Source organism: Canis lupus, chromosome 23 (assembly GCF_003254725.2).
Source record: "Canis lupus dingo isolate Sandy chromosome 23, ASM325472v2, whole genome shotgun sequence".
NCBI lineage: Eukaryota > Metazoa > Chordata > Mammalia > Carnivora > Canidae > Canis > Canis lupus.
Window position 1 is genome coordinate 45,765,080 of NC_064265.1, and position 24,941 is coordinate 45,790,020.

Genomic DNA, 24,941 nt, shown 5'->3' on the forward strand with positions numbered 1-24,941 from the left:
AATAATAAAATCCCAAAATACATAGTGTGTACCTCCCTGTTCGTGTGCCTCACGTGATTTTCACCTTTTCTTTAAAATGGGCACATGAGGTAGGTGGAGGTGTATCCATTTCCCAGGAATGGGAGCCAGGATCCCCCTTTATTTCTGTTGGAACCACACCGATCTCAAAGATCTCACTGTCTTGGGGGAACACACCGCATCTACCAGGGGCCAGATCCTCACAGGGCCACTTAACCTGCCTCTCAGCCTCAGTTTCTCACCTTGTAAAAGGAGGACCTATGGGTCTAAGCCGCTTGGGTTATGAAGATGAACACGAATGTGCTGCTTAATGGCCAAGGGAGCGTGGTGGTATCGTTGCCATGATTTTCTTTGCTTCTCTTTTTGCCTGCTGCTCTGTACAGGTATGAAGAACTTACTGGTTTGTGTTGAGCTCATATCCTTTGGTTTCCCTTAGGCCTGCATAGTTTCTGATTGATGGCCTGCAGGTGTGGTTTGGATGGGGTGAATATTAATAGCAATGTAGATGAGGGTGGATGTACAGAGCTGAGTTTCAGATGTGGCTTTGATGCAAATGTGGCCCTGGTGTTGGGAGATGTTGGTGGGGGCGGGGGGAAGTGCTAGGTTGCCTTTTAGGGGAGTCTTGCCTCCCTTGAGTCAGTCTGACTCCTCCGTTGGCCCTCTTTAAAAGGCTGGTGGCATTTGGGCAGCAATGGGGGACCCGACCTTCCCTGTTTTTTTTTTTTTTTAAACTTCTCAGGCATTATGTGACACCTCAGAAGAGATCCAGATGAATTGGTCCCTGTTTCTGCGGTGTGGGGGGCTGGCCAGGGTGTCCTCTCTCTGCAGAGTCTAGTGATAGTGTTGTACACTTTCGATAGCTGTTGTAAACTCTGCAGTGGTTGTCCCTGATGCTGCCAGATGGCTTGGACCCCGGTGTTGCGGTGTTGGGGGGTAGACTTGCCACGAGGGATAGAGCAGTCCCTTCGTGCTTTCCCTACAGGTACGTATGTTTTAGTTTCCTAGGCCTGCCATAGCAAAACACCACAAACTGGATGGCTTCAAACAATGGGAATTGATTCTCTTGCTGTTCTGGAGCCTACCGTCCTCCTGGAGGCAGGGCTGCACCTGGAAGCCTCGAGGTGAGGATCCTTCCTCACTTCTTCTGGCTTCTGGTGGCCCCAGGCTCTCTGCCTCTTTCTTCCCTCTGTCTTTTCTCCTGTAAGGACACCAGCCATGTTGGATTAGGACCCCCCACAACCCCTTAATTCAGTATGACCTCATCTTGTATCTGCAAAGACCCTCTTTCTAAGAAATGCCACATGCACAGGTACAGGAGTTAGGACTGATGTGTCTTTGGGGTACACAAGTCCACCTGTTACAGTGCACCTACGGGGCCTGTCTCGGGATCCCCTTCTGCACATCCCTGGTTGGTCTAGTACTAGATTTTTCCCTCCTGGGTCCTGGCTCAGGAGGCCCTAGGTGTCCCTTTCACTTTTCTCAGGAACTTCAAGCTTACAACCATCTCCCCCTTCTCCTGTTACCTTCCATCTTGTCCTTCCCTGGATTCTTTCTGGTGCCATTAAAACACGCACAAGGCCCTCCCATCTTCGATCGCCCTCCACCCCTTGACTCCATTTTCCCGTTTCTCTCCTCTTTCTCCAGACTTTTCCGAAAGCATCCTGTGTGCCCACTGTCTCCTTCACCTCCCACTTCTTCCTCTGCTCCTTCCAATCTGGCTTCTGCCTTCGTCAGTCCACCGAGACACCCCTCACTGAGGTCACAAGTGACAACAGCCACATTCCCAGCAGCACTTGCTCCTATTGATCTCTCTGTTGGTGAAATAACATCTCACAGCTTCTGCGATAAAACGCTCCTGGTTTCCTTTCTCTTCTCTGGCCATGTCTCCTTGAAGGCTTTTCCTCCCCTACCTGGCCATTAAGTCAGTACTGCATTTTCTGTGGGGTCTGCCCTAGGCTCTTGTCTCCTCCCAGTCTACCCTCTCCCTAGGTGCTCTCAGCCACCCCAGGCCTCAGTTACTATCTATATGCAGACAACTTAACAGCACAGCCTAGACTTCTCTGCACTCTAGAGTGCAGAAGAATATAAATATAAAATACTTATATATTTAAGTGCCTATAAAAATATATTGTCTCGGGGCGCCTGGGTGGCTCAGTGATTGAGCATCTGCCTTTGGCTTGGGTTATGATCCTGGGGTTCTGGGATCGAGTCCCACATCAGGCTCCCCACAGGGAACCTGCTACTCCCTCTGCCTATGTCTGCCTCTCTCTGTCTCCCATGAATAAATAAAATCTTAAAATATTTTGTCTCTTTTGCTACCTCAAACTTATGTTTAAAACTGAACTTGAGATCTGTTCCTCTTCTAACCCCCCTCAATACTGCTTACCCTATCTTTTCTTTTTTTTTTTAACATTTCTATCTTTTTTTTCCTTAAGATTTTATTTATTCATGAGAGACACACAGAGAGAGAGAGAGAGAGAGAGGCAGAGACATAGGCAGAGGAGAAGCAGGCTCCATGCAAGGAGCCTGACATGGGACTAGATCCCGGGACTCTGGGATCACGCCTTGAGCCAAAGGCAGATGCTCAACCACTGAACCATTAAGGCGTCCCTGCTTACCCTATCTTAAGAGAAATTACCATCCCAGAAATATGGGGGATGTTCTTTCTTGACAGCCTTATTACTCTTGGTCATTTCATCCAGCACTTCAACAAGAAGTTCAGTTGAGTAGCCCTCCTAAATACCCCTCTCTACCTGTGTCACCACCGTTTTGGTCCTACCTATCATCATCTGATGTCTGGACTCTTATGAGAGTCTGCTAACTAGTTGAAATCTCTTTGCCCCTGTACTCCCAGCCACCCAACTGCTGAGCCACCCAGGCGTCCCAATAAATAAAAGCTTACAAAAAAAAAAAAAAAAAAAGTCTTGGTTTGTCTCTGTATTTTTCCCCCCTTTGCTCATTTGCTTTGTAACTACAATTCCACATGTGAATGAAATCAAATGGTATTTGTTTCTCTCTGACTTATTTGCTTAGCATAATACTTTCTGGTGCCATCCGTGTCATCGCAAGTGGCAGGATTTCATTCTTTTTTTATGGCTGAGTAATATTCCATTCTATGTATACATACCACGGCCTCTTTATCCATTCATCAGTCGATGCATACTTGGGGTGCTTCATGGGGTTTTGCTTTTTTATACGTTCTGACAATCCCTGTCCCTTCATTGGAAGCCAATTAATATTTAATTCTCATTTCCTATAATTTGATATGATTGGATTTACGTATAGCGTTGTACTATTTTTTTCTGTCTCTTGCTTTCTTTTGGATTAAGTCATTTCTTATAATTTTAAGTTGCCTATTGATATTTTAGTTATACCTCTTTACGTTGTTTTTTTTTTTTTTTTTAATCTGGGAAGTACAGTGCTTTTCACCATCTTAGAATTAATATTGTATCACTTTATGCAGAATGTCAACCTTACCATTATAAGGTCCTCCTCTTAACTCAGTTAACTTCTACTTCTCAGTTTGAGCTGAGGCTCAAAGGCCACTTCTTCAGGGAATTCTTGTCTGATTTCTGAGACTGTCAAGCCCCTGTTATGTGCATCCTGAGAAGGTGGTGCTTCTCCTTGGGGGCATTTATCGCTTGTAATGTGCTCACTGTGGAATCCCCAGTACGTAGCACAGTGCTGTATACTTATTTATTTGTTGATTGAATGAAAGGGAGTCCTGAGTTGTGGTTTGAAGAAGGCAAAAGATTTCATGATAATGTACTCCAGGGGATGGGAAAGGCATTATGTAAGGCTTGGAGGCTGAAAAGATGATTTATGTGGGAAAGAATATAATAGTCAAGTAGATTAAATGAGTTAAAATATAAAAATAAAATACAGCTCTAAGTTTTTATAACCGTGGCCACCGTTTATAGAGCACTTAATATGGGCCAGGCACCGTGCTAACCTCTTTGTACATTTTATCTTACATAACCTCAAGCCTGTGAGTTATTCTTGCCTCATTTCAAACGAAGCAACTGAGGTACAGAGAGGTCAGGTACCTTGTTCCCAATCACCAGTAAGGGCTCTGCATTCAAACTCACATCTGTGTGATTTTAACGCTGAGGAAAGAAGTGAGACTGGGAGGTGGAGCTTGATTGTTCAAGGCATTTAATGCCTCTCTGAGGTAATGGTGCTTGGGTTTGGAGCCACAGTTAGGTGGAGAGAAGGCCCACAGGTATCACTGAGGGCTTGGAGGGGTAGCATTAGGTGCTTCCATTCTTTAGCCCCTTCTGGGGAAAAGAAGGAAAAAAGTAGAAGACCTTCTGAGGCTTGTGAACAGGGGAGGGCAGAGAAGAACACTCATTCGAGGAAGATTCATCAGGGCCTGTGGGCAGGATGGATTCAGGTAAAAATCTAAACAGAGGAAAGGAACCACACAAGGAGCAGTGCCTAGGGCCCACTGTGATGGCAGCCATGGGTTAGAGAGGCGACAGTTGTATTTTATTATTTTATTTTTAAAATTTTTTAAATTTTTATTTATTTATGGTAGTCACAGAGAGAGAGAGAGAGAGAGAGAGAGAGAGAGGCAGAGACACAGGCAGAGGGAGAAGCAGGCTCCATGCACCGGGAGCCTGACGTGGGATTCGATCCCGGGTCTCCAGGATCACGCCCTGGACCAAAGGCAGGCGCTAAACCGCTGCGCCACCCAGGGATCCCGACAGTTATATTTTAAAGGGATGAACATGAGACCTGTTTTGAGAGGAGTGTGGATAAAATTGGTTAGGGACTAGGAAAGATTATTCCCCTATTTTCTGGGTCCATTTATACCCACCACCTCTAGGTGTTACCTAAAGACCATTCACTGTATCCACGCATGGGGATTATCACAGCTCCATTTCTCAGACTGGGATCTGCAGACATCCTGAGGGGTCTCGGAAAATGCTCTTTCCAGGGAGGGCTGGGCAAGGCTAGGAAAAATCATTATCGGGCTGTTTTTTTTTTTTTTTTTTTTTTTAATTTTGTTTGGTTAAGACCCTCGCTCACCCAGTCTGCCTGATGAGCACACAGAGGGACATTTTTCTACTTCTGTGGCATTATCATAGTCCTGGTGGACATTTCTGTCCAATTTGTTGAACAGTCAGTGAGTTAGTGTGTTAGACACGAGTGACTAGAGAGATAGGGCATGCCTGCACAGGTTCTGTGGGTTAGAGGCGAAGTCTGGAGGAGGTTACGCATGTGTGTGCTTGCATGTCTGTGTGCATCGGTGTATGTGTTTGCCTACATTTATTATCTGCTCTTGCAACAGTCATTGGAAATTGTCCCAATTGACCGACTGATCTACCTACCTACCTGTCTTCCTTCCTTTCTAAGATTTTATGATTACCTCCTTTCCTAACTTTCTAAGATTTTATGATTTATTCATTTGTTAATTTAGAGAGCGTGAGAGGAGGAGGGGTAGAGGGGGGGAGAGAGAGAAAATCTCAGGCAGACTCCGTGCTGAGCATGGAGCCCGACATGGGGCTCGACATCACGACCCCAAGATCATGACCTGAGCTGAAACCAAGGGTCGGTTGGTTGCTCAACCAACTGAGCCACCCAGGCACCTCTTTTATGTATTTTTGCCTTGAGTGAGAAAGAGCTTAACCAGCTTCCAGGCGAGTATCAAAATGTTTCTACTTTCCGGTGAAACATTTTATTGAAATTAAAAGATTGCTTTGAAAGTGATCCAAAAAATAAGATTATCCTATGAAGTTCAAGGTAAATGTGTGAGATTTATGGATGTATTTGGAGTTCACCCAAGGCCCTGAAGATCCAGTTTTGGTGTCGCTGTGGAATACAGAAATGCAGAGTGAACCTGGCCTTCTGTATGAACATGGAACAATTTCTAGGATTCTGAATGTATGTAGGTGCCTGTCTCCTGAACATTGCTTTAAGGCTTATTATTTTAGTAGAAACCAATGATAAAGAGGGGTGAGAGTCCTTCTTTCTCCATGTCGAGGTTCCCTTGGGACAATTCTGTTGAAATCCATATGCACCCAGGTCTGGTGTGCCGCTGCCCAGGGCCACCAGGCAAGGACTGTGAATTTACCTTCGCAAATAGGCATAGTAGCTGCTGAAGGTTCTTTTGTAAGAATCATGGACTATGGGCCGCAGAGCAAGCCTAAATCTCAATAAGAACCATAGTTAGGATTTTGGTGGTGATCCTCTTATTTAGAGAGATCTTTGAAGAGGTTCAAGTCTAGTGCAAGAGGAGGCTATTTGTGTCCTATACAGATTCTGGCTTGGGGATTTTAGAGTCATGCCATTCCAAAATCTGGACTCTCGCCCTTCTATTTTTTTTTTTTTTTTTTTGCCTGATTAGATTTGGTAGCTTTGGCAAAGGCCTTCAGAGCAAAGTGTCATAAAAGTGTGTTAAGTCCATATAACACACATTACGTTTGTCTGCCTCTCTTATTGCTGCCTAATGCCATTAAGTATCCACATCCTAGCCTGTTTCCCCCAAGTTGGGGTCTACAGACAGACATCCTCAGGCCAGAGAGAATATTTTCCCTTTAAAAGGGGTCTGTGGGCGCATTAGCAGAGTTTGAGAAATGAAGGTTAAACGAAAGCGAACACCCTGGAACCTGAATCTTACTTTTAACTCGTTTTTTTGAAATTCTTGCCATTGACTTTCACCCTTTTCAGAAACTTTTGGAAATAAACCACCAGGGTACATATTTTGGTTATGATGCTTTGGGCTTTTACTCTCTTTGCCTTCGTTCTCTAGGAAGCTGACCTCCTAAAGTTCTGTATCAGTAAACCTCAAATAAAAGTGACTTCCAAGCTTCTGTTTTGGCTGTTGGCTTCCTGATATAATTGACTACGTGGTGGCCTTGATGTTTTTATTCATTGTGGGTCTGTGAAATGCCGAAGGAGTGAAAGAGAAAACTTTCATACGCTGGTTTCCTTCCAGGATATGTGTGTGTGTGTGTGTGTGTGTGTGTGTGTGTGTGTGTGTAGCTTTGTATTTGTGCCTCTGCATTGTGGCAGAGAATTCTGACCCGTCTTTTTTTGGACACACAGCTTCCTCCTGATGGTGAGTGCAGCATTGATGCTGGGCTTGGAAGCCCTGGTTTTCTAGAAAGCCACAAACTCCAGATCTTTTGTCACTGGTTCTCAGTGTGTGGTCCCTAGAGCTGCATACTTGGTAGGTTGTTAGAAATTCACATTTTCAGGCTCCACCCCAGACTTAACTGGATTAGAAATTCTGGGGGTGGGGCCCAGGAAGCTGCATTTTAACAAACCCTCCAGGGGATTCTGATGCATGCAGACACGTTAAGAACCCCCTCCTAAGGCCAGGGTCTTTTTAGTTTCTGAAATGGACTCTTTGTACACCTGAGTGCTTACTGGAGCTTCAGGTTATCACTTTGCTGTATCAGAAACAAGACAAAAACCATAGCAGCGGTACTAATTGCTGGCTGTCTTCACATAGTGTGGTGGTTAGAGACCGGAGGTTCTTTGGAGTTCTTTACCGACGGTGTGATCTGGCTAGTTAACCTCTCCGCTTTATTTCCTCAACGGGCATGTGGAGACAGTCGTGGGAGCTCTCTGGCAGTGGAGGAAACTGAAGGACAGCTTCAGTTCCAAAGGCCCCTGAGAGCCACTCTTCCAAGCAGCCGGAGGTTCACATCTGGACGGTCTGATTGCAGACCCTGGACTCTTCGCCCACTGCTCTCTCTCTCCCTCTTGCGTGTATTTCCATGTAGTCCTCCTCCAGCATTGCCACCACCTGTAGCCTAGTGTCCCAGCCCTAAATGCAGGGCGGGCGGGTGTGTGTGTGTGTGTGTAGACTGCTGGACCTGCACTTTCTTCCATCGTGTTTTGCCGCAGCAGCGGGTACAGGGCTCTTGCTGACGTTTCACGATGTGAATGAAACTCAGTGCTTCTTAAACCCAAAACCCACAAAGGGGACCTGAGTCCCCTTTGCAGAAGCAGGCCTCTGAGGGGTAGGAGCAGCCCTCCTCTGTCTTTGGTCCCCGGGGGAGCCTTGTGGAAATCTCTGGGGGCAGCGTAGGCTGTTGCTGTGGTTGGGGTGCCACCATCCCTTCGCGGGCAGGGCCAGGTGTGCTGGCTGTACTCTGCGGACAGCTGGGCTCAAGCGGAAGATGCATCCCCCCGGGCGGTCAAATGTGCCACTGGACTATCTGAATCTTGTTCTTTTCCCCTTTCTATTCCAGGTGGGCATCTGTTTACATAGGATCTCAAAGGTTTTGTTTTCTTTTTGCAGGATTTTAATAACACATTGAAGTACACTGAGTTTCTGAGCAGTATAACTTGTGTGTTCGTGTATTTGGAGATTTCGTTTTAGTTTGAAACTTTACTAAGAGTTTTCACCATTTCAGAAGAATTGTATTGTGCAGTTCTGGCCGTTGGAACTGGCAATAGAACACACATGATGCCTCCATTTGTAGGCACTTCATTGTGGTGATTCTAGGAACAAACACAACAGTTCTTCATGTCTCCAAGGGTCTCCCTTCTCAAAGTTTAAAGCGCCCCTGAATTACCTGGGAATTTGTAGCTGCAGATTGTGATTGGGGGATTTGTGATGGAGATTTTGCTTGCTTGCTTGTTTGCTTTTTGATTGATTGATTGATAGAGATTTTGCATTTTTCACAAATCCTCGGTTATTACACACTGTTGCTGGCTGCTGGCCAATGGAATGAGCTTTGAGTAAGTGAAGGTCTAGTGTTGTATGCTTGAGCATATTCAAGCGCCTATGTCGTTATGACTTACTTTAGAAAAAAATTTTAGAGGGAGGGTATTATATTGACTTAAAATATTTTTAAGTATTGGTATCGGAAAATTACTGTTGATGAATTTCATTTCAGACTCAGGGAAAGTTATTATAAAATATTTTATTTTCAGGGTGGTTCATTGAGTTTGACGGGGTGAGAGCCACTGCTGCTCTGGGTGATTAGGAGGATCTGTCATAAATACAGATGGGATTACAGACCCCAAAGTCAAGGGAGAGTGATTCAGAATATGCTTATGTTAATTGTTCAAAACAGGTTATCATCCTCCTTCCCTCCCTCCCTCCCTCCCTCCCTCCCTCCCTCCCTCCCTCCCTCCCTCCCTTCCTTCCTTCCTTCCTTCCTTCCTTCCTTCCTTTCAAGTAGGCTCCATGCCTAACATGGGGCTTGAATTCAGGACCCTGAGATCAAGAGTCACACGCTCTACTGACAGCCAGCCAGGTGCTCCACACTTATTTATTCTTTCAACAAATATTTATTGAATACCTGATGTGTGCTCTCTGTGCTTGGCATGCATCAGTGAACAAAATAAAGATCCTTGGTTTCATGGGCCTTACCTTCCGGTGGGGGAAACAGACAGTACACATTGTAAGTAAATTATAGGGCATTTTAGGTGTTAAGTGCTACAGATTATTGGAAGGTTAGGAATGCTGGAGGCGAAGAGAACGGAGTGAGCAGTTCCACTTTTAAATAGCATCCTCAGATTTCTCATTGAGAATATGAAATTTGAGCAAAGTCTTCAGGTGCTTATATAGTTGGCTGTGGATACCAAGGGAAAAGCCATCCAGGCTGAGGGAACAGATAGGACAAAGACCCCGAGACTTGGGACCATCCAGCAGGCATGCTTGATTGAGGAACTGCAAGGAGACCAGTGTGGCTGGAGTAGGGTCAGCTAAGGCAAGTGTGGTTAGGGATGAGGTCAGAAAGGTAAGAGGGGCCAGATCATCACACAGGAACTTGTAGGGCATCATAAGGCCTTTGCTTTTACCCTGAGTTGGGGAGTTAATGCAGGTTTTGAGCAGGAGTAACATGATCTTGCTTAAGTTTTAAGAAGCTCCCTGTGACTGCTGTGTTGAAAGTAGCTTTCAGGGGGTGTTTGGGGGGGGGCACCCATAGAAGCAAGAAAGCCAGGTAGGAGCCATCGCGGTATCCGAGCATGAGATGACTGGGAGGCTGCATTGGTGGTGGTGAGAAGAGGGTCGGATTCTGGATGTATTTTCGTGCAATTTAGAATGCGAGATAAAAAGTTCTCACAACTCAGGGCTTCCTTCCAGCAGTACCTGTGTGGATCTTAGTGTGTGAGGAAAACCCGATGTGGTCGACAGACAAGGAACCGCGTGGTTCCAGGTTCCTTTACTTCCAAGGAGTGTGTCTGAATGCATGTGTGCATATGTCTGCAGGGCGTATCTTTCCAGACTATTGGTTCACAGTCAAATACGTGGAGCCTTGGAGTACCTTTGGAGTAGAAAGTGCAGCAGCACGAAATGGAACTAACTGCTCCTGAGAGCCTCACACATTTCCTCTTGATTAAGCCAGAGCGTATTTTTAGTAAAACATATGTTGTTACTCAATTAATGTTTCTTGTAATACTCTGATGGTAAATCACAAGATAAAAATTCAATTTTCTCATCCCATTCCCCTTCTGATCCCATTTATCCCCTTTCTTTCTTAGACTCCCAAGACTACAGACATTTTGTTAGCATACTCGCTTTATTTAAGTTGATTGACACCTTTCTGGCTTAAAATATATGCATTATGTAGTTTTGCCCTAGATGTTCAAGTAATTATTTGAAAATGTGGGAGCAGTTTGAGATGTGTTGAGATGTGTATGTAACTCATTTTCTGTGCGGGTCACAATTTCAATGACCTTCATGCCTGGAGGAGACTCGATTATCATAGAGCTAAACTTCCTGTAGCGGGGTCTTTTGAAAGCTTGCCAAAACCGTGGCTTGCCAAGATGTTAGGTAGAGTACACACACAATTAAGTAAAGTTACATGGCATGTCTCCAGGAGACCTCGGCTCTCAGCCAGGCCGACCTTTCAGGTGCTTATATGTCATAAACTATTTTGTCCTAAGGCTTCCTACTTAATCACAGCAGTGATTTTGATCAGTTGGTTTTCTTTTTTTCTTCATTTTACGCTTGAAGCAATTACTTACGAAGATGAAATATGCATTCTCATTCTTGTGCTATGGCTAGCATTACCCCAACGGTTACTTAGACCTTTTCTTGGCTTACAGTGAGGAGGAACAGGAGGCAGCTTTATTTACTCAAACCTTTCCCTTTTATTCTTTTAAGCCTATATTCTAGGAACTCCGATATAGTTCCGTAGCTCAATGATTTGGGCAGAGCAAGGTCGTCGTCGTCGTCATTGTCGTCTTCTTTTTCTTTTTTAAAGCCTTGGACTATTTCTGATGTGTTGTGACCTTGGGGAGAAAAGTTTTCCTATATCTATTCAGTAGGAGATGTTTTTAAGGAGTTCTGTATTTATAGACCACATTTTCATATGGCATTTGTACTTCAGTAGCATGGAGTCATGGAAATTTCTCTTTCTAGTCTTGGCTTGAGAAGACAGCATTTCAGTGTTGGCTCTGTCCAGTTACTGTGTTCGCTTAGTGTGAGCCTCATTCTTCTCGTCTGTAAATGAGCTACATGGTACATGCTTACCATTTACCTTAGAATTTGGTTAAAGATCAAGTGAGCCAAGATGCATGAAAGGATTTTGCAAGCCCTAATCTTCCCTTCAGATGCTGCTGGTCATGGTATTATGGTTATCACAAAGCTTATGCCTATTATGAACTCTTCATTTCTATCTTTAACTTGCTATAGGGTCTTAGATAAGTGGAATGTGCCATTTTTCTTGAACATAAATAAATCAGGGATGTGCATAGGGTCTGGCAAGGTAGGGAGAGCCCAACTATGGGGCCTTTGGAAGCAATTCTAGTATACACATTTCTATGACTTTGTTGCTGCGTGTGTGTGTGTGTGTGGGGGGGATTTTTGCTCATTTTTTCTTTTCCCAACGTATTAGTTAAAATTTTTAAATTTATAGAATAATCAAGAAAATGGTATAATGAATGCCCGCCCACATTACCCTGAGTTAACAGTTGTTAATATTTTGCCACGTTTATTTAACTCTCTCTGTACCTTTGTGTATTGGTTTTCAATCTTCAATTTCTGCTCTCTCTTTGATGTACATTCAATAGTTTTTTTTTTTTTTTTTTTAAGATTTTATTTATTTATTCATGAGAGACACAGAGAGGCAGAGACATAGATGGAGAAGCAGGCTCGTGGCAGGGAGCCCAATGCAGGACTCGATCCCCAGACCCGGGATCACGCCCTGAACCAAAGGCAGACGTTCAACTGCTGAGCCACCCAGGCGTCCCTCAACGGTTTTCTTTTACACAGTCACTACTCAGGCTGCAGTATGCTGGGTAAAGTTGGAGCTTTTATGTCCTTCTGATTAATTGATACCTTTTCTTGAACAGGATGAACTTACTGCTGTGAATGTAAAGCAAGGCTTCAACAATCAGCCAGCCTTTACTGGAGATGAACATGGCTCAGCCAGAAATATTGTAATTAACCCATCAAAGGTAATGCAAATTGTCTATTTTCCTAAAACTTCTGAAAAAGTGTGTGTGACACCCTGAATAGTTAATGTCGATAAATTAGTGTTACTTAAATCACCATTCATACTCAGAATTTCCCAGAATATCTGATATAAGGTCCTGCCCTAGGACCAAGTAGGGCTCATGCATTGCATTTGGTCTAAAAGAGACCATGCATTGCATGTCTCTTTGGTCTATTGTAATCCAGTGCAGTACTGCTCTCCACCTTCTCTCATGTTGTTTTTTTTGTTTTTTGTTTTTTTTTGTTTTTTTTTTGTTTTTTTTTTTTGGAGGAAAGGGGCTTTCGGAACTGCTGTCCAGATAATTTGTCTTATATTCTAGTCCTACATCTAGATTTGTATGATTGTTTTTTCATGACAAGATTCAGGTTAAATATTTTTGGCAAGATGCCTACATTGCACATCAGAAGACACGCAGTGCCAGTTTGCCCTACTACTGGTTATACTAAGGTGGTCATTGAAGGTGGTGTCTGCTGTTACTTCACGTTGTAAAAGTAGTTATCTTTTCCTTGTAGTAGTCTCTGGAGGGTGATACCTTGAGACCAAATGAATATGCTATTCTTCAGTACAGTTTTATCTTGTGATTGTATCATCAATTGATAATGCTTGCTGAATGAGTTATTTTACTGGTGGTTGCAAAATGCTGGTTTTCCAGTTGTCTTTTTCTTATACGTTTGTTAGTTGGCATTATTTTATAAAAGGACACCCCATTTTAAAATTCGTATTTTTAATCATTTTATTGTTTTAAGTAGGCTCCACACCCAATGTGGGGCTTGAACTCCCCATTCTGAGATTAAGAGTTGCATGCTTTGCTGACTGAGCCAGCCAGGTACCCCAGATACTTCCGTTTTTCTTTTTTTAAAAGTAATCTCCTCATTTTACATGGGGCTTGAACTCATGACCTCTGGGATCAAGAGTTGGATGCTCCACCCACTGAGCCAGGCACATGCCCTGACATCCCATTGGATGAAGTATCACTTTGAACTCCAGGACTCTTTAAAATTTGATGTCTCATCTTTTTGATGATTAAGTTGTCTCTCACTTGGCCAGGGGGTGCCTTTAACCTGTTTCTTGGGTGCTTTTGACTTCCCCATCATTCTTTGAGCACTTCCTCACCTTTGATGCAGTAACATGTGCCAGATACGTGTTCTTTCTGTGCCCCAGCCCAGATCCGGATGCTTGGCATGATTGTTGCTACTAGAGTATCCTAACTCCTAGGTCTTTTCAGTGGACAGAGATGGGAAACACCATAGATACCTGTTTCTTCTTTTGTCTTCTCTCCTTTTTCTTTTTTCTTTCCTTGCATCCATCTACCAGTTCTTACCCAGTACCACAGGGTTTTTCCTTTTTCCTGTTCCATCTTTGTATCTCCTTTCTCCCAAAGTGAGAATCCTGGCTTTTAGTAAATTCAGTATATTTATTTATTTACTCTGTTTTACAATGCATGTAAGAAAGTTCCAGGGTAAACTAAACTATTCTGATGCTACTCTGACAACAAAATTACTATGTAAAATTTATAATTTTCCTATTATACTTTTGGTCCTTAGACTAATTTTCATTAAGGATATATAGTCAGAATGTTGTGTCAAAAAATTTCTTGAATTAAATTCTTTTTCTGGGTGGTTATTTTAGTAACATATATAGGAAGAGTCATTTGTTTTCTGTTTGTATTCTTTTAAGGTTTGATTTTTCTCATCCTTTTTGAATTTTTATTTTCTGAATATTGAAATACTTTTATTAAATTGAAAGCATTATACATGTGAATGAAATCAAACATACCAATAAACTTACTTCCCCTTCACCAGAGAGATAACCACTGTTAAAGTTTTGTGTATTCTTTAAGATCTGTGTGTGCGCACGTACACATAAACACATATGTACTTTTCAATTTGCTAATTAACTGAAATATGTAAACAACGTGAAAGAAAACAGAAGCATTTTCTATAGATAGTCCCATCAACCAAACACAATATTTTTAGTTTTGTCTTTTTCCAGTCTTCATATACTTTTTAATATCACAACCACAATTATATATAGATTATATGTATATATAAAATATATATATTATATATATGTGTATCTATCTATATATATGTTTTTGAGATTTCATCTATTTATTCATGAGAGTCAGAGACACAGGCAGAGGGAGAAGCAGGCTTTTCGCAGGGAGCCCAACATGGGACTTGATCCCAGGACCCCAGGATCATGCCTTGAGCCAAAGGCAGATGCTTAACCAACTGAGGCACCCAGGTGCTCCCAGCTTTTGTTCTTTTGGAAAAGTTTCCAGAAGCATATTTACTTGAGTTAGAAGGTGTATTAGTCTGTTCGGGCCTCCATAACAGAATACCACAAACTGGGTGGCTTAAACAACAGAAATTTGATTTTCTGAGAAAAAAATTATTTTTTCATAGTTGAGGAGGCCAGGATCAAGGTGGTCCAGGATCAAGGTGTCAACAGGTCTGGTTTCTTCTGAGGCCTCTCTCCTTGTCTTACACAAGGCTGTTCTCTCACTATGTCCTCACATGGTCTTTTCTGTGTGTGCTAGTATTAGGTATTTCTTCCTATAAGGACACCAGTCCATTGGATTAAGCCCCACCCTTATGACTTCATTTGACCATAACCTCTTTAAAGGCCTTATCTCCAAATACAATCACATTGAGGATTAGGGCTTCAACATCTATTTTGGATCCATTTTGGAGGACCACGATTTACCGTAAGAAAGTATGAATGCTGTGTGTTTCTTGATAAAAACTGCCAAATTGTTCTGTTGTATCAAGTTTTATTTCAATTTTAATAACTGAATAAATGGAAATAAGACCCATTACAGCTTCTGCTATCAACCCTTCCTGTGAGATTTACTCAAGGATTCAAACCTTCTGAAGGGAATTTGAGCTTATAAATATGGAATACATGAACTGTAGTGTAGTCCCTAAACTTTTTTTTCATTTTCTTATAAAATGAATTACTTTCAAGATGGCTTTGGAGGGATGGAAACAAGTTTTAAATTACACTTTCTTTCTCCTACCTTGTCTGAGGGGGTGCAAATTGGTACAAAGCTTATGGAGGGCAATTTAACAATGCTGATTAAAATTACAGAATCGTACAATCTGAATTCTGGCAATTTATCTGAAATCTGTAGCTGTACATGTATGAGATAACAAATAGGAAAGGCTATTCATTTTAAAGTGATTTGTAATAGCAAAAGTTTTGGGAAAATACTCCAAACGTACGTTAGCAGGGGCTTGGTTAAATACAATGTGTACATCCACGCTGTATATTATTTTGTTAAAGTGAATGAGAAGTTCCCCATACACAGATGTAGAAGGGTCTCAGATATTTATTAAATGTACGTAAAGAGGTATTCATGTAAAAAAGAGAAAATAATGTATTCGCGTTAGTTCATGTGTATTCTTTTGAAGAAACACTGGAAAGACATAAAAAACTAACCACTGTGATTACTTGCAAGTAGGCATTGGGACTTGGGAATGATGCTCCTTCTTTAGGATTGGAATAGTGTGAATATAAAATTAAGTGCATGGTAACGTTTAGATTTTTAAAATTTTTCTTTCTCTTGAGGGAATTTTAACTTAGTTTATATAGTCTGCAGTGGTTCACAAGGTTGGTTAGGATGTAAAACGCACATATAGTCACATATTCCGTTGTTATTAAATACATAAATTATAATTGTAGAACAGATTGCTGGCTAGTTTTTTTAAAAAAAATTATGCTTTTATTTATTATGATTAAAACCCTTATACAGAATTGCAAATAAAGGGACTTTTTAAATTTAAAGAACCAGTGTAAGTAGGGGTTTTAAATTCTTTTTTTTTAAATTTTTTTATTTTATTTTATTTTATTTTATTTATTCATGATAGTCACACACAGAGAGAGAGAGAGAGGCAGAGACATAGGCAGAGGGAGAAGCAGGCTCCATGCACCGGGAGCCTGACGTGGGACTCGATCCGGGGTCTCCAGGATCGCGCCCTGGGCCAAAGGCAGGCGCCAAACCGCTGCGCCACCCAGGGATCCCGGGGTTTTAAATTCTTGATATAAAGACCAAATACTGATTGAGAAATTTAAGCAATTTGCGTCTGTTGGCAGCTTGTTCCTAAACAACTGGTTTTGCTAAATTTTTGCATTTAATTTGTTTCCTGTTTAAACATTCAGCACACAATTGCATAAAAAAATACCATGAAGTTTGTTTAAAAAAAATTCAAATCTTTTTTCTAATTAATTTTTTATTACCATATTATATTAACACAACAAAAGAGACCTTTTTATTGTCCATAAATCATAAGGGTCAAGGAATGCCAATTCAGATTAAGAGAAACATGTACCAGCTTTTCACCTTGGTAGATAAACTTGACTAATTGTTTACAACTGTGTTCCAACCTACATACTAATTGTTTATTGACTCATGAGCATTAACTAAGGTAGTGATTCTTATTTTGCTTCACCAAGGTAGGTATTTTATTTTAATCATGGTTGCCACTGTCTGCTAACCTCATTTGTTGCTTGTATCATATTATTAAAGAATTCCCAGGGGCTTCTTGGAAATTCTAACAAGTTTCCTGTGGATTCACTTAATTTTTAGGTATTTATCCCTTTCCTTCTCATGCCTTTCTTCCTCTTTTGTCCTCTTTTAGTTTGGGTAATGCAAAAATGCCACAGTCTGATTCACAGGAACTCCCTTTGCTACTTTCTTCCATTCAGAGCAGGTAACACTAGCTTTCTCTTGAAACATTTGTACTCTTGAAATTGGCAGCCTGGTCAAAAATGGTGAATTCTTAATTTAATCGAACCCTTTGTAATTTTCCATTTAAATAAAATTTCCTGGACTCTTTTCTTTTTTTTTTTTTTTTTTTTTGAGAAGCACTGAACGTAAACACAAAGTTTTCCTGTTCAAAAATATATGCTATTAAGATGAAACCAGAAAAAGAATGATTATTGTGTGACTACTAGACTTTCTGCTCTTGCATGCAACACGTCTCAGGAAACACACTGTCTCCAAATGTGTGTTTAGTCTGAAAAAGAAGTACGCATTGAAGATTAAAGCAGAACCCATTCTCTTGAAATTTATTCAGGATGTAATTAATTTCATCTTACCAGAGATTTTCAAAGGCTCTTCTTTTTTCCTTGAACCACTTGTTAACAAAGGTGCTGTGGGAGTTTTTGCATTACGTCAGTATGAGTAAATCACAACTCTTGACTTCAAGGACTTAAATTGCCATTTTATTTTCTGATGGGCCGTTTGAAGATAGGCTCCTAAAACAAAAATAAAATACTACTATACATTACTAACACACTTACTGTCTTCAAACTTTTTCTTTCGTTTCCACAGATTGGAGCTTATTTCAGCAGCATATTAGCTGAGAAGCTAAAGCTTAACACTTTCCAGGACACCGGAAAGAAGAAACCACAAGTTAATGCTAAAGATAATTATTGGCTGGTTACTGCTCGATCCCAGAGTGCAATTCATAGTTGGTTCTCTGACTTAGCAGGAAATAAACCACTTGCTATTTTGGCAAAAAAGGTATTATTTCTTACAATGTTTAATTATGATCTTCTAGAAATCAAGATGTTTGAGATGATGTTCAGGTATATATTTCTTTCCCCCTGTTCTTTCCAAAACTCAAAAGTTTCAATGACAGGTACACTGTACCAGGTGTGTGCTGCACGTAACACTGTTTCTCCCTTTATTTTGATGGCATGTGGTGCCTAGCACATCTTGACCTAAACAGTCCACACAGGATGTAGTTTATATGGATTTTAGGTAGACAAGTTTTTAAAATCGAGAATAGGCAATAAGACTTCATTTATTTCCATTATATTTTCGGTTTCCTTAGGCCAGGATGTCCAAAATGTGTTATTCAGAAATTCTTTTTTTTTTTTTTTTTTAAAGTTTTTTTTTTTTTTTTAATTTTTATTTATTTATGATAGTCACAGAGAGAGAGAGAGACGCAGAGACACAGGCAGAGGGAGAAGCAGGCTCCATGCACCGGGAGCCCGATGTGGGATTCGATCCTGGGTCTCCAGGATCGCGCCCTGGGCCAAAGGCAGGCGCCAAACCGCTGCGCCACCCAGGGATCCCTATTCAGAAATTCTTGCTTTGATGTTACCTCCATGTCTTGTAAAGTACCAATCCAAGTGCTTAAAAGCGAAGTCTCCTTCTTAACAAGTAGGATAGTGATTCTGTGTGTGCTTGAAAAACTTCTTTGAAAAAGTTTTAGAATAGAATGGGCAGGTTTATTTATAGCTTCCAGTGATCTCTGGCTTCTTGCACACCTTTGATATCATCCCACATGTCTTTTTCATCTGGCCTGAAACCCTTTAGTCTTAAGGGTGACCATCTTCTGTTCTTGATAGTAAGTGTTCCTAACTGGTGTGGTGTAGGCCTGGCTTAAAGGAGAGCTCTTTTTGGTATTTGCTTGTTTGTTTTCGAAAGCAACTCTGAAAATAGCCTGTAGCTCCCATTGGCTTTCTTTTGCCCTAGTGCCACCATAGCAGCCTGTTGCCTTTCATAGATTTTTGTGATTAAAGGCAACTGAAATCCTCAAAAAGGACAACAATCAGCGTAATTGCTCTGTACTCTGTCTCAACACATGCTGAACCGTGTAGGATTTCTTTCCCAATAATGAACATTTACTATGTCGGCCCATGATGATCTATCTGTAGGTTGTATCTGAAGGCCCCGTAAGTCAAAGGGCATCCTTTGATATTTGATGACTTTCTTCCAATAGTTCATACCCTCCATGTTGGTCGGTACCTTCATTTCCCTTAGAGCCAGGCTGATGTCTTTCTTTTTAGGTTTTCCTTTTTTTAATAAGCTTTCAGAATCCCTTTTTTGGATATTTTCTAAAAGCGAATACTGGTGAGGAAATGATGCCTTTGCTTTAGTGGTATAGTGGTCGCTTATCTTTTAGGAGGGAGATAAATCACAGTCTAGTGTATTAACTGTTGTTCTTCTCTGTATTAGGAGCTGCTTCTGGCCAGGTCAGGTGTTCCTCAGGTAAACCCTGACATTAATTCTATGCAAAGTTTTCTCCTCTCCTCTCCTCTCCCCTCCCCTCCCCTTTTGCATTACGTATTCCCCTCCCCTTCTTTCCTTCTCTTACCATTGACTATACTTCGAAGTAGTTATTTCTTGGGCATTTGACAAGTCCCTCCCTTCACTTCTCCCCTCCTCAGCATATCATATTCTTGATACGGCAAAAGCTCTTTCATAGTTGGGTTAAAAGATTGCATTCTCTGCATGTTCTTTGTGTTAGAAAGTTCAAATACTTCTTTAATTTCTGGTATTTACCTGTGAGGTGGCTTATTACAAATGGCCTTAATTTTCCTGCTGAGATCTTGAGTCCTCTTTCAGCTCTGTTCTAGAGTTCAGAATAGTTTCCTGGTTGGGATAGGTCAAGTTTCTGGGCCTGGTTTTCCGTTATTGTACAACTCCACAGCACTCCCAAGTATTTAGCCTGTAAAGGGCCTTTTAACTCAATCACGGTCATAGGTAGATTTGGAAAAATAGACTCATAGTCTCCAGGGATATCCTTCTGGCTCTTGAACAGTTGACTAGGTATGACATGTCCGCTTCAGGTGACATTGATTACTGTGGTCTATGGAATTTCCTTTTGCCTCCACTTCTGCTTGGTGAACAGAGAGCGTCGACAGTGACACTCATGGAAGGGAAAGGCGCTACAAGGTGATAACAGCCGTTTTGTGGCTGAAAAACCATCACATGCTAGGTGGTGGTTTCCTTCTAAGTTTTCTTTTACTACTTAGATGCAGCTCTATCTTGATGTAGATATGAAACAGCTGTGCAGTGATTGCCTAGGTTCAGTTACAAGGTGAAGTCAGGTGGTTTCTGTGCTGACACTGGAATCCATGTGTAAGGAAGTCATACTGCAGTCACTATAAACAGGATTTCCTTCCTTAGTTGGTCCACACTGCATATTTGACAATTCTGTCAATATGTTGTCTTCTTTCTTATTTAAATAGCCTTCTTCACCTATGTTCTTCTGAATTTTAAATCCCTTGATTTGAACCAACCATTTCTTCAGTGGTTCTGCCAGTAAGGGCAGTGAGCTGGAGGTAGGCCTTAGCTTGTTAATGGTAGGACCTGTGGCTCAGTTTTATTTGCTACTTCATCTAACCATTTCACTTATTCGAATTTTTATTTTCTTCCTGTCAATTGCCGTTCGGAGGAAAATCGAAGGAAAATCCTTTGGGCATCTATTAAAGATGCTATTAGTAAAGTTTCTTTGGAGATGTTACATTTACTTTTTTTTTTTTTGTTCTTGCCTAGTTTTTTAGGCCTTGGTCTTGTAATCTTGTGGTACATCTGAATGAGAGGCAACCTGTGACCTTGACAACTAAAATTTAACTCTCTCATACTCTATATGTTCTGGTGAAACACAGCAACATGGGTCTTGCACTGAATATATAAGCCTGTGCTTTTCTTGTCCCTGGCTGCAGCGATAGTCTGTGCTATCTCTGTGCAACCCAGAGTCTTGTGCTCCGTGAAAGTTGTGCCTTATAAGCAAAATTTTCAGGAAATTTTCTTGTTAAAATCTATCACTGTGGTCTGGAGAGAGGAAGCCTTATAGCTTTGGCCTATGGGACTTTCATCGCCCCTTTAGGTGTGTTTGTGCAGAGCAGCTGCCTCTGTCCTGGGGGCTGTGTTTAGAGTCAGCACCCTAAGCAGGATCCATATGTGACCAAAAGTCTATTAAATTGCCCATGAAACACAGCGTATGGACAGCTGCATCTCCATGTCCAACCAGGCAGCCTTTCCTTCAGTGTTGGGGCAGCTTGAATGTTTCTTGGGCAAGAACCAAGTGAAATAGCTTGTTTTTAAAGAGCTGTGTACAAAAAATACTTCTCTTTGAATTCTAGGGTCACACTTTGGTGTGAACAAATTCGCAGTATATGAATGGTACAAAATATCCATTGCCTAAAGGAGAATTTGACTAAGAAAAATGCCATGCTGTAACAATCAGCTGGTTTGAAGCCTTGATATCCAAAATCAGGCTAAAGTTTGGGGGCACAGGGAGCAGGGCTCTTGATACCATGATTATGTGGTGTCCAGATCTGGATCTTCTTAGGAGAAGGTCAGGTCCATGGCTTGAAACACCCTTGGCTGGCATCCAGCAATCCTTGGAATTGATAAGAAAATGAAAATGGTTCCAGTTTTAATACATGTAATTCTTTTACTTTACCCTTCTAACCACCCATTGGCTTGGGCAGGATTGGGTTGGTATTATTAGTACATTTATAAATGAGGGGTCTGGGAGTTCTGGGTTTTAGCCAGATAGGCTGGGGGCCAGGGATGGAGCACAGAGGTGGTCATCCCTGGTGCAGTGGGCATGCTGCTTACTGCTCCCATCCTGTACATCATGGCCAGTGTACTTTGCCCGCTGTTTTACTCTACATTCATAAGTTGAGTAGATTATATATATAGATGACTGGCCTGTCCCTAGGCTATTTATGAGGAATCCTACAAGAGTGGGTTAACTCTTTCAGACATTCATTGGTACATTGGGATACTAATTTGCTAAATAGTAGACCTTTGTGGTCTGGAAGAAATAATGAACTACCTCAAGTGCCTGCTTTCAACCACTGAATTAATTAACCAGCTATTTCTAGCTCAGTGTTTATTAGGCAGATTCACTGAGCCATCATTTTAGCCTCTATTTTAAATTTTGGGCTAAAGACACTCCAGAAGCTTTCTAGAAATTGTTATGATGAATGTTACAGCCAGAAAGCTTTATCCAAAAAAAGTGTTCTTTGATAAAATGTGGAGTGGGGACAGTTTTTCACTTGATCCATCCCTCCCAATTTTGAGATAAACTCCTTGGAAGTACTGTCATGAAATTTTCTCCCCTATTTTGTAGATACGATGAGTAGCTCTCAGCATCTGAGACTTTGAAAGTAATTTGTTTTCATAAATAAGAAAGCAAGACTGAGAAAACTGTTGCCAGCAAGCTAAATATAGTTTTGAATCTTTTAATGAGAATTTCTTAAAAGTTTTTAAGCTGGAGATACTGTCTGAAAATCCATCCATGATATACTCTCTTAAAGGCAGCAAGGCTTAGTGTCTTTATTTGCTTTCCCATTCTCCCCTCGTGACCTCATGATGAAAATTGCCTATGATTTTATAAATTTGTTATTTCTTTTTAGGTTCCAATCCTTAGTAAAAAAGAAGATGTTTTTGCATATTTAGCTAAATATTCAGTGCCAATGGTTCGAGCAACGTGGCTGATCAAGATGACCTGTGCCTATTATTCTGCTATTTCTGAAGCTAAAATTAAGAAACGTCAGGCAACTGATCCTAATTTGGGTAAGTGAGACGGTATGATACATCATCGATTCTACAGGTAATTGTTGCCCGCGTACTCTATCCGTAGCCCAGTGAGGTAAGTGCTGAGAAGGTCCCTGGGGAGGCTGAGCGACACTCGTGGTGCACGGATGGATCCTTGTGCACCCAGGTGCAGAATCCGGATTCCATCAGCAAATCCTATTGCTGTTACCTCCACGGTACGTCCTGCACCTGAGCACTTTTCACGACCGTAGCTGCTGACAGTGCTGGTTCACGTCTTGACAAGTCTCCTGACTGGTCTCCCCCTGCTTTTCCTTTTGCTCCTTACATTGTAGGCTCCAAACTGCCACACTGATCACGAAGCCTGACTCCGATCATATCATGTCCCTGTTTATAACTTTCCAATAGTTTCTTACTACAGTTAGGATGAAGATCCAGATTCTTTCCTGTGGCCCCCGAGGCCATCCAGGCCTTGCTCCCTCTGTCTCCGATATTCTGGCCACATTGCCTTCCTTCTACCCCCCCTGATGGACCTCGCCCCTTCCTTTCTCAGGGCTTCTGCATTTCTTCTTCCTTGGACTTGGGTCGCTGGTCTCTGTGGTATTCCACGTCTCCTCAGAGCCTCTGGCTCGAATGCCGTTGCCTCAGCAGGTTTTCTCTGGCTACCTACCTAAATGACATTCCTCTTCCCCACCCCTTCTGCCCAGTTATGTTCTCGGGTGTCCTTATTTTATTCACAGCTCGTTTCACTATCTGAAATCATCTTTAAAGATGCTGTGTCTCTCACCCCTCCCTCCCACATGTACCGGCCCATGGTCATGGTAGGTATTTGTTGAAAGAACTGAAGGTAAACTGCTTTTTACTCAGTTTTCACTCTCTTGGTGACTACACAGTGACTCCATGAGGTGGTGCTAAAACATGCTTAATAAAAGATTGGATTCTCCATTAGAAATAGGTACCGAGGATTGCACCTGTAGATGTCTGCTTAAAAGTGAGGTTTACAAATAATTCCTTATGAAATGGAAACATGCTTACGATTTTAAAAGGGAGACCCCAGCTGTAAAGCTCTGAGGAGCAGGGTCAGAAAGTGCAAATATCCTCAGATGCCAGGCAGCGTCCTAGGTAACTGAGTCGGGATGTGAGGTGTTTGGTTGGCAGTGGTTGGTGGTGGTTGGTTTACCAGGTGGTCCTGATGAACTGGACAGTGGAGCCCACTCTAAAAGCAAGAAAAGTTAATCGCAACAAAAAAAAAACAAAAAACAAACAAAAAAAAACATGGCTAGATTCCATGGCTATCACTTTTTGAGTTCAGGTTTGTTAAAGGTGGAGTGTACTACAAAACAAAACTGTGTTGTGAATATATTTAAATGTATAGGAGGAAAAAAGTAGGAAAAAAGTCCACAAAGTTAACAGTGGTTAGTTATCTCTGAGTGTTGTTTTGGTAGCAGTCTTCTTAACACTATACTTCAGATTGTTTTCATCAGCTTATTATTTTATAGGGGGAGACGTAAGCAATGCCCCTTTTTTAGAATGATGGAAGGTCTCCATTCTCACTATAATATTTGCAAATAGTGCCAAAGTAGATGTAATAAATATTCAAGGTTCTTTTCTCTCTTCTTCATATTTTCCTTCTTGAACTTTTCTTCATTTGTACACACAAACACACATATGCGATTCATGTATATGTAGTGAGAGAGACAGGGGATGGGGGAGAAGGAGGGATGGAGAGGAAGAGACAGTGCATGCCCGCGAGACAGCACAAGAGAACAAGCGTCGGTAAGAGAGTGAGAGCATTTATTAATACTTCTCTCCGGAGTCTGGATATCTAGCTGCTTCCTGACTACCTCGACTTTGATGACCAGTAGGCCTCCGAGACCTACTATATACAGTCAAGAGTCTTGGTTTCTTGCCATCTCTGAACTTGTTCCTTCTTCAGTCTTCTTAGTAACTGTTCTAAGTAGTCACTGGGTAGATAAGGGTAAAAGCCCTATTGTCATTCTGGGCTTATATCTTTCTCTCAAAATTCTCCATTCAGTCGCTCAGCAATCCCATCAGCTTTACTTGAAAAATATAATCCCGATCCGAGAATGTCTTTCATCTCCCACTGCTGCTGCTTCTCTGGTTTGAACCACTGCCACCACCACCGCTTTGTCAGGGTTGCTGCAAAGGCTTTTGGTCCTTCTCTAATGACAGCTTTCTGCTTTGAG

General features: G+C 41.7%; 1 protein-coding gene across 7 annotated transcripts in view; it reads left to right on the forward strand.

Annotated features, from left to right (window-relative positions):
* Positions 1–24,941, forward strand: part of MED12L (mediator complex subunit 12L) — a 323,628-nt gene that overhangs the window by 17,707 nt on the left and 280,980 nt on the right. For all 7 annotated transcript variants that reach the window (XR_004808722.2, XM_025436195.3, XM_025436196.3 and 4 more), the window contains exons 2-4: positions 12,283–12,387; positions 17,764–17,955; positions 22,596–22,755. Coding sequence is in view for 6 of the 7 variants with exons in the window: in XM_025436195.3 (XP_025291980.1) it covers positions 12,283–12,387; positions 17,764–17,955; positions 22,596–22,755 (457 nt within the window). In the remaining variant the exon portion in view is untranslated. The remainder of the gene's footprint in view (positions 1–12,282; positions 12,388–17,763; positions 17,956–22,595; positions 22,756–24,941) is intronic.